The sequence below is a fragment of the Merops nubicus genome, unplaced genomic scaffold (genome assembly GCF_000691845.1).
Source record: "Merops nubicus isolate BGI_N331 unplaced genomic scaffold, ASM69184v1 scaffold7201, whole genome shotgun sequence".
Taxonomy (NCBI): domain Eukaryota; kingdom Metazoa; phylum Chordata; class Aves; order Coraciiformes; family Meropidae; genus Merops; species Merops nubicus.
The window spans coordinates 33,802-49,147 of NW_008588930.1; the positions used below are offsets into that span (position 1 = coordinate 33,802).

Below are 15,346 nucleotides of genomic sequence, written 5' to 3' on the forward strand. Positions count from 1 at the left end.
TGTAGGTGGGTATGCTGCCATTCCTAGAGCTGTAGGACCTCTCTGAACAGGCACTTGATGCATCACTGTTGGCATCGTCATCCGAGTACATCCCGTAGGACTCGTATCTTCTTCGCACAGGCTTCTTCTGTGGTGCAGAAACACCCCTTGTCAGTCTGGGTTCTCCAACAGACACTGTACACACCCACAGTCCATAGCAAGAGCAACACTTCCAACCACCAGTGGGACCCCTACTCCCTGCAGGGACAAGTGACTCCAACACAAATGTTAAAGCAGGTCAAATCAAGTCAAAAAGATTTTCAAGTAGTATTCCAAATGGACAAGTGAAGTAAATGCAGAGAAGACTTATGGTTGATGAAGCTGAAGCTTTACTGGTAAAAATCCATAAAATTGCATGACAGAGTGACAAATATTGTACTAAAAACTGTTTACTTCACTTACTAGCTTTATGTATGTTATAAAAACAAGAACCGGGTCTACACCCACATAGTCTGTCAATTTAACTTACTTTGTATCAAGCATGTTAACAGCAAAATACAAAACTATTGAAGAAGGAAAATAGTTTCTATACCTTAGTCCGTATGTCTCCTAAGAGCTGTTAGCAGTAAATTATTGAAAAGAAACAGAAATTGAGAACAGGAAGGTAAGGCACAGCAGCATTGAGACTACTAAACTACCTGCCACTGGAAAACACATCACTTTTAATATAAATGTTTTTCTTAGCTCTGTATCTGATCAGAATGTATCATGCACTGCCAGAAAGTAGCCTGCTAAGCTTCCATTGCCCAGGATATATCAAATATCATTTGCTGGTTGATCACAAGGACTTCTCTGTCAAAATCTTTGTGTCTTACACAGTGATATTTGAGCATGAAGACTCAACACAGAGTCAATTGCTATCCAAGCATGAAACCTTCATTTAAATTGTATTTTCCCCATCAGCTTCCACATCTGTCTTGAACTTGATTACAATATCTAAATTGTCATTGCGACAATTACCACAGCAATGCCTGACAAAAAAAGACAGAATGCAAAATCCCAAATCCCCCAAGGACAAACCCAAGCCAAGAAAACAAAACACAACATGCTAAAGGCCAGCACAAAAAAAAAGAAAAAAGAAAAAAGCTTATTTATGCTAAAAGGAAGAACACACCTCTGCAAAACAACTCTGCCATTCAAATTTTGGAGTTGGAGCTAGTAATTAAAAATTCAGGTTCATTACATACTCAAAGAAGCAGCAGTATAAGTGATTGCTTTCCCCTTGATTACCACATTGGCACAAGGTTCTCATTTTTGACTGCAGTCTAACTCAAAGATTATGGCAAGATGAACTAGTCAACACATCTTGTAACAAGCAGAACAAGCTCCCATACATGTATAGGAGACAAGGGGAAAAAAATCACAGAGACAGGAGCATTTCTGAAAAGGGTCACCATAAGTAATGGAAATTTTTTTAAAGAAATAGAATCTGAAATGCCAAGGACCGTGCTAAAGCAGAAGGTGTACAAATAAGTAAAGACCAAATTGCTGCATTTCATCTGTCTTATACTTAAACCAGGTATTAGCCAGAAACTAATACCTCTTTGGCTTCAGCAACCAGGCATGCAAATACTATGGTAATAAAATGCTGCTGTTCTTGATCCTTCTTTGGCATGACAGATTCTAGCTGAAGTAGGCAAACTACTTTTCCTCTAACATTTCTGGAAGCATCACACCATTTTGGGATCCACGTGACACAAAGCAGTTTACATGAACTAGCTTTATTGCAGGCCACATTCAAGCCTCAAGAGCAGTCACTGGAAGCACAAGTTCCTCCTCAATTTATATTCTTACTAGATATTTTGCCCAGCTAAATTTGAATAAGCTGTGAAGGTTGTAAAAGTAATAAAGATACTCTTCAAGAAGCACCAGTGTTGATAAACCTGCATCACAGGCTTTCATATTATAGTGGGAAACCTTTCATGTTCTACAGATTGTTTTTCCATTGTTCCCAGCTCCAAGACCCAGGCTGACTCCCAGTTTACTAACATGCCTTCCCCATCATTGTAGAAAACTTCCTGCAAGTTTAGAGTATCAGAAAGGGGCAGGGGGAATATCACTCAATCTCACCATGAGTCCTTTGGCAAGATTTGACATATCCTGATCTCCGTGCCAGTGAAAGCACACAAAATTTTCAACCCATATGTCAAGGAGACAGTATTTATTTGGCAATTTATTGATTTATTGGTTAAGAATGTGATGGAGTTCTTCAGATTTTTTTCCTTTGAAATTTTGTCTCTGTTCAGTCCTATCTGGCTATAATTAAACTCATAGGTTTTTTACTCATGTTCCAAGTAATCTTTTGGTTAAAACAGAGCAATAATGAACTCCTTAAAGCACTCTGAAAGGTACTTAAATTTTTTTAAGAATTGCAAATACTACACAATACTTGATGAAAATGGATCTGGTTCATAGCATCAGTATTTTCAATTAAGGATTTCAGTTTGCTGCTGGAAACATCAAAACATTAAAACATATGCTGTGTTCAGTTTGGTAACTGCAGCAGAGTGGCAGAGGAACCAAGCCCCCCCCTTTTAAAGAACACTCATGGTGAAGAGAGAATGGCATCATTTTCAAGTCAGAAAAACATTTTGAAAACAAACCCTAAACTTATGAAATCCTGCCTGCCAAGCCATTTATCTCTTCAGCATCAAGAACAACTTGCAATGGAAGCCAGGCTTCTGGTAAGCAGCGTGCTTTAGCTGTCATCATTCCCAGCTCTGACAAGCCTTCAGCCTCTCCCAGAGCTTGTCTGGCTGATGTGGGAAGCTGCTGGCTAGTGCTGCCTGAAGTGACTCCTTGGGCCATTCCAACAGACCAAGATCAGCCCAAGAGTATTTCCTCTTATTTGTGGAAAAAGTACATTTATCAAACATTAAGACTTCTAAAAGGAACAAGAATTCCAACACTTCAAAGCTGTAGCAATTCAGTTTCTTTTTCCCCAGCTAGATGCTAGTAAAAGAGCGAATGAGAAGTTCTGTTGCATGCTTTGATCAGCAGGTACCAAACACCTTAAGAATCTCTATCCTACACAGAGAGGTGTGAGAGTCTTACCAAAGCATCTGCTACGGCCTCCTCCACGTCAGAACCTGTGTTGAGGACTCGCATGGCACTAACTGATGATGACAATCTACTCGACTGACTAATTCCAAAGCCAGTACCTGTTACAACAACAACAAAAATGAACACAAAGAGCCCAGTCAGAACAGCAGTGTGGGACATAAATACCACATTCACTTCAAAAAACCCAAGCAGAAGAAAAGCACTTGCTTCACGTTTCTAATAAACTCTCTAGTGGCTAAAATACTGGTTATTGTCTTTCTGGAGTCTTTAGTGGTGCAGCAAAAAGTAAGAAATGAAAACACCAGAGTCATATAGGAACATTCTATTCCAATATCAAAGGAAAAAAAAATCCACAAAACAATTTTAACTGAAAGAACCTGTCTTTTTTTTTTTAATGTCTTCTTCATTTTGGGTTTTTGTTTTCATTTAAAAAGAAAACAAATACAAAAGGAAGGCTATTGAATTAGAAAACTACATGCATAAAGAATGCTCTACAAATACTGAAAAATGGATAACTAAAGTTCTTCTGGAACTAAAAATAAAATTGTTAGGGAAGAAAAGGATTAACGCTGGAGGGAATGGGTGGAGATGAAATCTACCAACATAAACACATCTATCTGGATTATTAAAACCACAAAACTCAAACTAATATAAATAATGTTTGTAAAACTGAACTATGAGAATAACCAAGTGGGTGGGAGAAAAAAAAAATCCAGGATGACTGCACAGATGACAGCAAAGTGTACTCATCCTTCACCTGTAGCCCCATAAACATCAGGAGTGTAGAGGGCACCAGTGGATCTGGAGTGATGTCTGGAAGCTGCAATAACAGGATTATATAAACCCTATCTAGTACCACGGCATCAAAGCATGGCAAGAGTTGTTCAGATGGACAAGACAATGTTTATCAACAAGATTCAGCTTTAGCACAAGAAACTGAGTATTACACAGAGAGGAAATCTTCAGCGAAGTTCGTTGATTATACAGAATCTGATTATATGGAATTATATGGGCTTAGGTACGCTGGGCATTTGCATGCATCATTTTTCTTAATTTAAAAGATTAAGAGCAGATTAAAAGCAATTACGTAGGAGTTGAGGGAAGGGAAAATGCATAGACACACATGCTTGTTCACACACAGAACCCTCAGGAGTACCTAGAAAGTTCCACTGACACCAGTCTTCCATGGCAGAGTTAATTCTACGTGCTCAAGCCAGAGCTCACGTACCAGACACTATCTGCAACAAGTGACTGCTGCACTAATGTACTGTGAGAAGCTGATGGTTGGCATAAACCTGAGTTCTCTCTGTACAGATAAGTAAATCTCAGCAAAAACTCATTAGAGGTGAAAGTTAAAATTATTCAAGTTCAACTAAAAGCTTAAAATTATTTAACCCTGTGTCACATTTGTATTATTTTATTTAAACAATATCTGGAATAAAAACATTTATGTTAGTTACTGCAGGTCATTGAGATTCTTTGAAGTTATGCAAAGTGGCAACAGAAGATCCTTAATGCCTTTTACAAAACCCAAGTATGCTCCCCCCTCTGACACTTGTATAAAACCTTCTAGAGATTCTAAAGAAGCTGACTCACCATTGCTAACATTTTCTTTCTTAAACCAAGTAATTGTAAACTCAATGTGCTTTTAAACATTTCATCTTCTTTCTTCAGTTCACTTAAATTAGAATTTTACAGCCACGTCAATAAAACTGGTTTATGACAATTTTACCTTGAATTCTAATATCCATCTACTGTGACAAAAACCCCAGTTATAATCTTATTATTTAACAAATAACTCTAAAGGCAAATATTTTATACCTCTGAGATACATAAAATAATATAAACAGAAACTAGGAATCAAGTGAATCATCCCTTACTCTGATTAACAGACAATTTAAGTGTCTGATTTGAATCCAATAACCCTGACATGGACAAAACCACACCAGGGGAATCACATGTCTGGGCAGACCAAAATGGTCCCAAGTCCTGAGAACACCCGAGATAGCCAAAGGAGGGGTTGCAGGAATATTCTTTGTATCCCCCAAATCACAAAAATTGTGCATATACTTTTTTATTTCGTTTTTAAAAAAAGATGAATCAAAATGAGGTTTTAAATAGACTCAAAGCATCAATTTCTTAGCTAAAATACAGAAATGATACTCATCTGATATTTAATATTAACTGTGACAAAAAAATAGTCACTTCCATATCATTTACTAAACACTTCCTTCTCAGAGTGGCTATTATCTCCCAATTTATAAACTCAAACTGAGATGGGAAATTACATAAACACTTCACATCAATGTATTCAGAGAAGCAATTATGTAGCATTTGGGTCATTTCATGCCTCAAACAGCTTCACATTTGCAAGGAAACATTTCTGTGCTGAGAATCAAAGGCAACACCAACTACAAGCCCCCCTCCAACCTCATGTAAGACTCTAGTTATGAACACAGAGCTGAATTTGCCTTAGCTCATCTTTCATTTGTACCCCAGAAAGCCACCAAAATCAGTATTTTTGATACAAGTTAGTAGCATCCCATAAGACAAAAGCAGTCCAATGAAACACTGAATGGCCTTCAAAATCATCCAAAGAAGCCATCTCAGGAATCCTCATTTATTCCAGGTGTTCCTGCCTTCTTTTTTTAAAACAACACTGAATCTCTGTATGTGCCACTTGGCATTCTCTGTGCTATCAAAAAAACTCAACCCATTGTATCCAAAATTGGATAAATATCCAGAGTGTACAATTGGTATTTGTACAAATACAACAACAAACTGTATTTGGAACCTGTTGTTCCAAACAGAAAAATTGAACTCCATCAATAAAAAGAAAGCCTCAAGCAGCATCTGTCCCAATGTCCCCACCTTATGGTATTAGTTTAATGACACATTTCTGAAGATGACAAGCATTTGACTCAATATAAAATGCAAATCAGATCTGCATGCATACAATTGAAGTCAAGCTATAAGGCAGCAAGAACAGGATGACAGATCTGGAAAATACCCTTATTTTTAAAAGCAAAGATGATAACGTGTGCAATACCACGTTCTGCCAGCTGTGCTTTAGTAAAAAACACGAGTTTACTAATGGATTCTGCATCATGTCTATTAACTTAATTTCCCAATTAAATAGCATCTGGGCAAACTAGCATTAGTTATTGAAACAGCTTTCATTCAATTAATCTGTTCTTGCCCAATAAGCCCCTGACTGACAGGAAGCATACTGCCTTTACAGACCTCAGCAGACTTCCAGTGCTCGTTAGCAGTACAGTTGGGTGCCTCATTTGAGATAGAAACCAGACCTTTACTATTTTCAGACTATGTTTAAGAGCTAGTGTTGAAGTTCTTAACTGTCAACTACACTTGAATAAACAAAGGGAGAGGGACATACTGAAGACTGAGACAGAGAACATCAGAAAGGATCCGTTTCAGATACTATCTTCCAGATAGTTTTGTAATACAACCAACCATAAAACTAACCAATAAGTAAAAAAATATCACAAATTACTACAAACTTCACAGCAACCTTGACAAGGATACCTGGAGATGAGAAACTTCCCCAGTCCTTAACTGTAATGAAGTAATAATAAACTAATGCTCCTGTGCTTACTGACACTTCAGGAACAGATAACAGCTTGACAACTTTGCAAAATCTTTGAAGCTCAAACAGTAAGGGAAACTAAAGCTTTTGCTTAAAGCAGCTCTAGAAATGAGGATTGAATGTGGCTGTGCACATGTGAATGTTAAAGATTCCTCTTCCCTGTGTAACTACACCTGCTACTTCCCTTACCTACCCCTTGGCTCTATACAGATAAACTGTACTTTGTTCACCTACTCGCTGCCCCATCCCTGGAACCATTCCTGGTGAGGCTGGACAGGGCTCTGAGCAACCTGCCCTGGTTGTAGATGTCCCTGCTCCCTGCAGGGGGTTGAACTAGACCTTGCAAGGTCCCTGCCAGCCAAAAGCATTCTATGACACTTGTAGGGTTTTGCTACTTGTCCTGTCTGCTTTCAGAAACTGGAAAGCAGCCTCAGAACACGGCTCTGCTTCAGTAGCATTGCTCCCTTATCTGCACCATCAGATTTACTTGCTCTCATAGCAAGTAGTTAAAAGTTTTTATTATTTTTTCATACATAATAACAATATAGCTGCAGAGACATAAAACAAGGCCTATTTTCTTCTTCCAGACACAAATGATTCACTGACGAGGGAGCAATTGTGACCAGCAGCAGAGCCTGGCAGCTGCTGCAGGGCCAGGCTGAGGATGCAGCCACACTCTGTGCCTTGCTCCAGCTGCCCAGGGAGAAATGGATCCTCTAACTGCATCCAAGCAACGAGTGCTCTAATAAGAGGAGAAATACATGACTGAAAAAGAACTTTCCAAAAGCAAAACTGGCCCTCAAGAAGTGTCTAGGTGCTGCTCATCACACACCTCCTCCAGCCTTGGTACTGAAGATATGACTACCATGAGCAAAGCTGCGCAACCCACTCACACATTGGTCAGTTCTCCATCAGTCAGTGGTGAGCCAAAGGAAGGGAAAACAATGGTGGCCGGCTACAAGCTAAATGGAGGAGGCACGGATTCGTTAGGTGCAAATCACAGAGGGCAAGGAGAGCCATGCAGGCCAAGGGCTGTGGGTACTTACCCAGGGGTGGAAAAGAGCGGACAGGGCTCGTGTCCCTGCTGCTTTCCCGGCTGGCCTCCCGGCTGCACCCCTGACTCACACTAGGCCGAGGAATGCGGCTGCCTCTCGCTAGTATGATTCAGGGTACAGACAAACAGCAGCACAGAAGGGAGAAGACACAAGAAAAGTTGCAGTTTTATTGCAGTTCTGTTTTGCAGCAAGATCAAAGGTGTATTTCCAAGACAAGACACTGATGATAATGTCGTATTCTAAGTCGTAACTGCTCCCAAATGTTTTCTTGATTGTGCTGGGTTATTTTAAGTGTAACCAGGACAATGAAATTACTTCTTTGCACAGCTAAAAATGGGGATTTACCAGTTCTTTACTGAACGACTGAAAAGCCTCTTGAAAAGAACAGAGGAAACAAGTAACAAAAAGTATGAACAGAGTATTGGTTCTGAGTTTGTGCCCAACAGCAAGCTAATCAACAGTAACAGAAACAAAACCCCCACAGTTTTCTAAAGATGGAAAGTGTTAATTTATGTAATTATGGTAAAAACCAAAATAAACCACAAAGAACAGGAGCAATACCACTGAAATCAACTGATATTTTTCAATAATATTGTTTGAAATAAAGTGTAATCGAGTTGTAACGTGAGGCATTGGAGATTCATTTTCTTATCACAGAAGAATTGTCTTACACACACGTACACACACAAAAGACTCACAACAGTAACAAAAAAGATCTTTTCAAAATGGTATCACACTTTCATTCAACGGATGTGGGTGTTTTGAGGGTAGGGATAAGAAATAAAGAAAAGTGAAAGAAGAAAGGGAGGTGAGGAAAAGAACAACTACTGCATTCTGACTGCAAAAAAGGTTCAGCTTACATTTTAAACAGTCTCCTATATCAGAGAGTAGTCCCAAAAAAGGCACATTTTAGATTTTTATCAACATCTACTCTAATTTCATCAGCCATTTACAACTAAATGCAAGCTGTAGATACGCAGTACAAACTGAGAAAGGATAAACAGAACCCAAAAAGTTTTCAGTGATTCTTACCTACAGACAATCTAGAAGGACTAGCTTCTCTACTGCATCCCTGACTTCGTGGGATTTTGCTTCTTTTTTGTGCAGCTGCAGGATTCACTAACACTCTCTGCACTCCTGTGTTCAGAGTGGAAAGTGTGGTGGTTGTCAGAACTCTTCCAGGGGACCCAGATCTACTGCCAGCTGAAGGCGAAATAAATAAAGTAAGTAACTGTGTAGAAGATAAACAAACATGGTTAAAAAGAACAACAAAAAAAATGCTTAAAGTTAGTAGGAAATTGGTGGTAGATTGAAATGATCTGGAAAAAACTTAAGGTAAAAACATGAAATAGAAAATGCTGATCCAAGTTCTTACAGCACTACATACAAGGCATAATATCAATGCAAGGAAGCACTTGGCATGGTATTTAGAACTAGATAGACTCAAGAAACTGTAAATACTATTTCTAGACTTCAACAACAGTTCCAGTGCCCCCAGCATGAACACTGGTGTCCTCATTTCTTAAACTACATGGTCTCACTACTCACATTTTCCATTTAAAAAGAAAAAACTTCCAGAAAGGTAAATGGAGCAGCTTCAAACTGGTGATAATTATCCCAGCTCTTCCAATGCAACCAATGTTATAATAAAAGAACATTTTTTTTCCTAACATTTGAGCTCTTCTTTGCTTTTAAAGGCATAGAGTCCTCAAGCACTATTCTCTGACAAGCTAAACAATGTATCACTGAGGACAATTAAAATACTTATGTTTGTTCCTGTGGAGGTTAGCCCACAAATTCCAAGAAAATCTTCAATTTGTTTTAAAAAAGGTAACAAAATTGATCCAGACATATAAAAGTGTCTCATATTCTTATTAATCAAAAATGCATGCTGGAGTGCTGTACATGTCCAGCGTTGCACTTGCTACCAGAAACTGGTCACTGATTACTCATTTTGATACTGCAGCCACAGGAAATTTCCAAGCCCTACAAACAATCCATCCTTCTCTAGTTATAACCAACTTATACCACCAGTTGATATAAACATTGTTCCCAGCTGCAGAATTGATGAAATTGGAGCAAATAAAAAGCAAAACAATTGTAACCAAAGGTTGACTACATACAGACACAAACCCTTCATTAAGCTTTTAAAAATCATCAGGTAACTGTATGACCACAGCTATGCTAACAGATCTACACATGTCACATGCAACATCTCCAGTGAGTTTCATGGATTACTTCTTATGAGGCATGTGTGAAAAGAGACAAGTTGATCAAAGCTTCACTCTATGGGAAAAGAAACAAAATCCCCAACAAAACCAAACATGTGCTGGGTGGAAGGGAAATGTACCATGCATATACTTTCGGAGTCATTGTTTGAATTCAAACTTGAAATGGTTATTTAGCAAAATCCCTTTTCCAAACTATGGACCTATTCAGCAGAAATGGTAAATAAAATGTTACACAGCCTGGAAAAAACAAGCATTACTTCTACAGCACAAAATAAAAAAAAGCACCAACAGGCAAACCTACAAAAGCACTGTGATGTGCAAAAGTTAAGGGTTTGGCAGTTTCCTCCCATCAGGGCATTTCAGCTTAGCCCTGAGATTACTACTCCTTCCTAGCCTCCAGCACTGTTTAAAATGACAACAATACTGGGAAAGTTTTCACTGTGCTGGAGAGTTTTAGAAGATTGTCTTCAATAGGTCAGAAACTTCAACTTACTCTTTTCAGAATAGAGATGCAACTTCTTCTAGTAATTCATTTTTCCAGTGTCTGACCTGCTGTGTGTACCACTAGCATGTAAATAAACCAAATGAAGCCTAACATCCCCAAAATATTATGGTACTACTGGCACATTGTTTGAAGTACTACCACGAGTAGTACATGTAATTGAAACATATAAGGCAAGAAGGATTAACTAAAATAGAGCATTCCAAAAATGACAAACCCTCCCATCTCCACTGCTTTCCAAATGGGGATTGCATCCAATGCTGGAGATTTTTAGAAGGTTGTCTTCAATAGGTCAGAAACTTCAGCTTACCCTTTTCAGAATATATAGAGATGCAACTTCTTCTAGTAATCCATTTTTCCAGTGTCTGACCTGCTATGTGTACCACTAGCATGTAAATAAACCAAATGAAGCCTAACATCCCCAAAATATTATGGTACTACTGGCACATTGTTTGAAGTACTACCACGAGTAGTACATGTAATTGAAACATATAAGGCAAGAAGGATTAACTAAAATAGAGCATTCCAAAAATGACAAACCCTCCCATCTCCACTGCTTTCCAAATGGGGATTGCATCCAATTAGGGAAGTGCAGCCTATGGAAAAAAAAGTGAGGCAGAATTTCTGCTGAATAGGGTCCTTAAATGAGGTATGTCAAACAGGTGATCAAACAATGAGGTATACACAAATTCTGTAGACTCTTACCACCAATGGGGTTAGCAGACTGTGATCCTGAACAAGTGTAAAGGCAGGATTAGGGTAGGGGTTTATAATCCATGAAGAGGGAGGGAGCAGAGCAGATTAAAAAAATGGATGGCAAATGGAAATAAGAAAGCTTTAGTCATTTCACACAGGAAAAAAAGCCACAAGGGGGTTATGCTAAAGCAGTGCTTTTAAGTTGCTTCCACAGTTGAAGAACTGAACTCAGATGCTTTATGTGCAAAGCAGATGAAGCAAAGCTGCACAAGCAAAGGACAATTCTTCAGCTTCCTCATCAACAACTGGATAATACTGAAGAATTACGTTTCAATTAAACACGAAACTGTAGCCTTCATAAAACTTTAAAAGAATATTACATTGCCAAAAAGGTTTGAGAAGTTCAACAGCTTAACAAAAAAATTACACACAAGGCCAAAATGTCTTTTTTTGAGACAGACAGTAAAGGAGCTGAGCTGCAGGTGCGGTGGATGACAAAGGAAATCAATCACAATGGCACAACCAAAAAGACTTGCACAGAATTTCAGGTTTTCCTTTTTAAAATTCATCTGAAGGGTAAAAGGAAGACTTTGTTTCCATTCAGAAATTTAATTCTTTTTCTCTGAAGATTGTGGTGCAATTTTAGCATGCCTTGCTCAATTAGCTGACAAGCAAACAAGAAGGTAGGGAAAAAAAATGAACAGTTTTTTTCCAGAGAAGAATAAAAGCATGGGCCATTGTATATGCATTTATTTTATGGTACAATTTAAAAACAAAAGAGGACAAGCAAAGGGCTTGTAAAACCCTCAAGAAGCGTCTTCTGTAAAAACTTTCAAATTTGCAAGTCTTTCATAAAATGATCTTTGAACAAAAGAGCTAAATAGCCATAACCTTAAATTTACAAAAGCATCTGTGTTGCCATAGTTTTTAAACAACAAAAACTTGAATATGAAGCTATTTTCCCCACTATGAACTGGGGACCTAACCCAATGCCCTGAATGGAAACATCAAGCATGTCACCACAATGCTGTGAAAAATTTTCAGTCACATAAAGCAGCATCACCCAAATAGCTGGCATACAGTGCCTGGCAATTCTCCTTCACCTGTCCATTTATATTTGCCCTGTTTTATCTTCCTTAAAACATCTCAGAATTCTTGTTCTCCCCCACTGACAGGTTATAACGAGCTATCTGAAGCCATCAGTTCTGAACAGAAGTAGTAATAAAAGGCTGTAAAGATTCATTCATGCACTTCATTTTCAGACATCATCACATATAGACAAATCTAGTTATTTCAATACCAATTCAACTTATCTCTTTAGATGTTAACACTGTGCAAAAATGAATTCTCTTGGAAAAATACTTACATAATTGTCATTATTTGTAAAAAAAATTGAAAAAGCTTGTTTCCCTGAATATACAGTTTAATATTATATGACAATGATCACAGAAGTCTTACACTGCTAAATTTAACCACTCCCCCAGGTTATCAAACTGATTAACTTCAGAATTTACTAAATCTACTCAAAAGATGAAGGTATTTTCAAAAAGCTTAAGTATTTCCTAATAGTCATGAAAAGAATGTTACAGGTACTGCTCACAGCTTTTCATAAAGGGAAAGAAAAAAAAATGATGAGACTGTTAGCTCTCTTCCCCCTGACATCATTTATCCAAATATTCTTTGTTCATGATATATGTCAGCTTAACACTGAAAATGAAAAACAGGTTTTCCACAACCTTTGGGCCAGCCAGTAGTAACTTGATTATTTTCAAGCACTGAACCCACAAGCACTTGTGGGATTTGAGCACTGTCAAAGAAAAAAAATGAATTAAGAACTTCTGTTATTGCATTTTATTATTTTGTGTTTATCTATTCAGATTCTCTGAACTTGATCTTCACAGAAACTGCAAGCACTGGATCACATTTCATCCAACTGCACTAGTTGGAAAGCCATGTAATGTAAAACTGAATGAGAATTACTGTAACAGGGGAGAAAAATTCCCTGAACTATTTCCCCTGCTTTTTTAACCTCTGAAGTAATTCTATTTATGATAAATGCAGTCATTGGTATGAAGGTACTTCTGCCATTAAACACAGAATTAAGGGGTTTATTAAAACAAAGTGGATATGGTTAATGACAGCAAAAAATATCTACCAGAAACTTCAAAACCTGTGTAATTTACTGGGTTTATAACATTAGACCTGACAAACTATAGGACTGGTTATTTTTTATTGTTTAATTTTCTTCTTTTCAATAATTTCACTCAATTAGTTCAGAATCCAGAAACACTAGAGCTTAGTCAGAAGATGTCTGTTGGAGACATCAGACGTGTGAACAAATTACTGTAGGTCAGCCAGTGCCAAGATGTGTGAGGTCATCACAACTTCTTGATGAATAACCAAATGCTCAGCTAGAAGGGCAATTTAGCATATGCTTTGGATTCTAAACTCACACAGAAAAGGACTGGGGATTTGCTGGCACACAGTAAATTGCCTGGCTTAACTCTTTGATCCAATATAAGCTAAGTAACTGATTATAAAGTTAGGGTTTGGTATTTTTACTGCAGAGAAGAGTTAAGTAAAGGTAACATCAGTAATAAAAAAGGTGGTATATACCCAAGAACTAGAGTAGTGCCTAGCTTAAAACACAGTTGTTTCTAGATGAAGAATACTACTTTTATAAAAATGGAAGATTAGGTTTTGCCAGTAACAGTGAGAACACCATGCTTCACCCATAGGTCATAAGAAATGTAATTTGTTCACATACTACTTGTCTATGGGTCATAGAAGTTTACACAGAACTTTACTGGTGTTTTGTGTTGGGAAGGTCAGAAGGGGGGGGAAAAGAATGTTGAGAAGTTAGAATGAAGACAGAATTTAAGGGTAGATTTCATTCCCTGTTACATGATCTAATTTAATTGGTTAACTAAGACCTAACCTAGTATTTTGTCTCCAGAGAAAAACAACATGAATTATAAAAGCATGCAAATAACCACTGACCCAAAACACTGAAAAAAAAATACCTTCATTTTTGTCTGGCGATGATGAACCTAAGGCACAGAACAACAACTCAGTATGTAGCTTTGTTTTAAAAAATTAACTTTGACTGTAGCCATTGGTCAATGAATATAGGCTTAAGCATTTGGCCTCTTTATCAGGTGTAAGTGACCAACAGGGAATACATACGCTGAGACTGTGACACCACTTTGGTTCTACTCCGGCCCCTGGAATCTGTTTTGGAATTTCCAATACCAACAGCAGACGTCGACAGCTTGGTCCGTATACGGCCTGGGAAAGAAAACTGGCATTAAATCAGCTCTTCACAGCAAGGTAGAAAGCAAAGCATCAGCTTTACTAACATTTTCTTATGTTTCTGTAGGTAAAGAAGCAAAATGTAACTCAACTGGTGGAAATTCGCTTGGGATAATTAGTAGAAATTTGAACACCTTTAAGGGCTTAATAGTTCAGGAGTCAAAATACTTCTCTGATGCTACATGTTTCAGTAAAATATTTACATGCTATCATTTCAACAGCCTGAACGAGCTAGTTCTTGCTTCCTGAACAGGCTGATTAAAAAAAAAAGTTATTATAGGCAATGCATATGCTACTGTTGCTGTACCATTACAGTCAGCTCATGATTACTTGTGGTTGTAATTATGCTTTTGCCCAACTACAAAAACGACGTTGACTATGTTTGGAATAGATTTCTGAGGTCTCTTCCTGACTTCATTCCTCTTTTTAGAAATATAAATACTAATTATCCCCTTACTGAAGATTCTACTGTTTTCCTGGCCACAGTCACATCAACTTCTACATGATTTCTCAAGCTTTTTACAGCATTCTGCAAAGATTAAGTACACTGAAGTACTTCTCCGTGACAACATGCTATCAGGAAGTACTACTGAACAGATAGAACTGAGGAAGAGACAGATGAAACTGAGTATTTTACAACTCAAAAAGCAGATTCATTTGTCTCTAGAATGCCAAAGCATTTTGGGTTTGGGTTAAACCTTTCTGCATTATTAGCCCCACTCCTCTTAACATCCAGAGGATACAGTGAAACTACAAAAGAAAGGAAGACCCCAGTTGGATGAATTACAGGTAACTGAAAGACTATTCATAAAAGAAAACAGCAGTTGTGTACTACATTCCC

At 37.9% G+C, this 15,346-nt stretch overlaps 1 protein-coding gene across 1 annotated transcript in view; it reads right to left on the reverse strand.

The window, feature by feature from the left end:
• Positions 1 to 15,346, reverse strand: part of LOC103781686 (CLIP-associating protein 2-like) — a gene marked incomplete at its 5' end in the record, with an annotated part of 44,903 nt that overhangs the window by 23,203 nt on the left and 6,354 nt on the right. The window contains 7 exon segments of the mRNA XM_008949406.1: position 1; positions 4 to 127; positions 572 to 595; positions 3,094 to 3,200; positions 7,756 to 7,863; positions 8,797 to 8,967; positions 14,380 to 14,481. The exon segment at position 1 is cut by the window's left edge and continues 111 nt beyond it. Of these exon segments, the coding sequence (XP_008947654.1) occupies position 1; positions 4 to 127; positions 572 to 595; positions 3,094 to 3,200; positions 7,756 to 7,863; positions 8,797 to 8,967; positions 14,380 to 14,481 (637 nt within the window).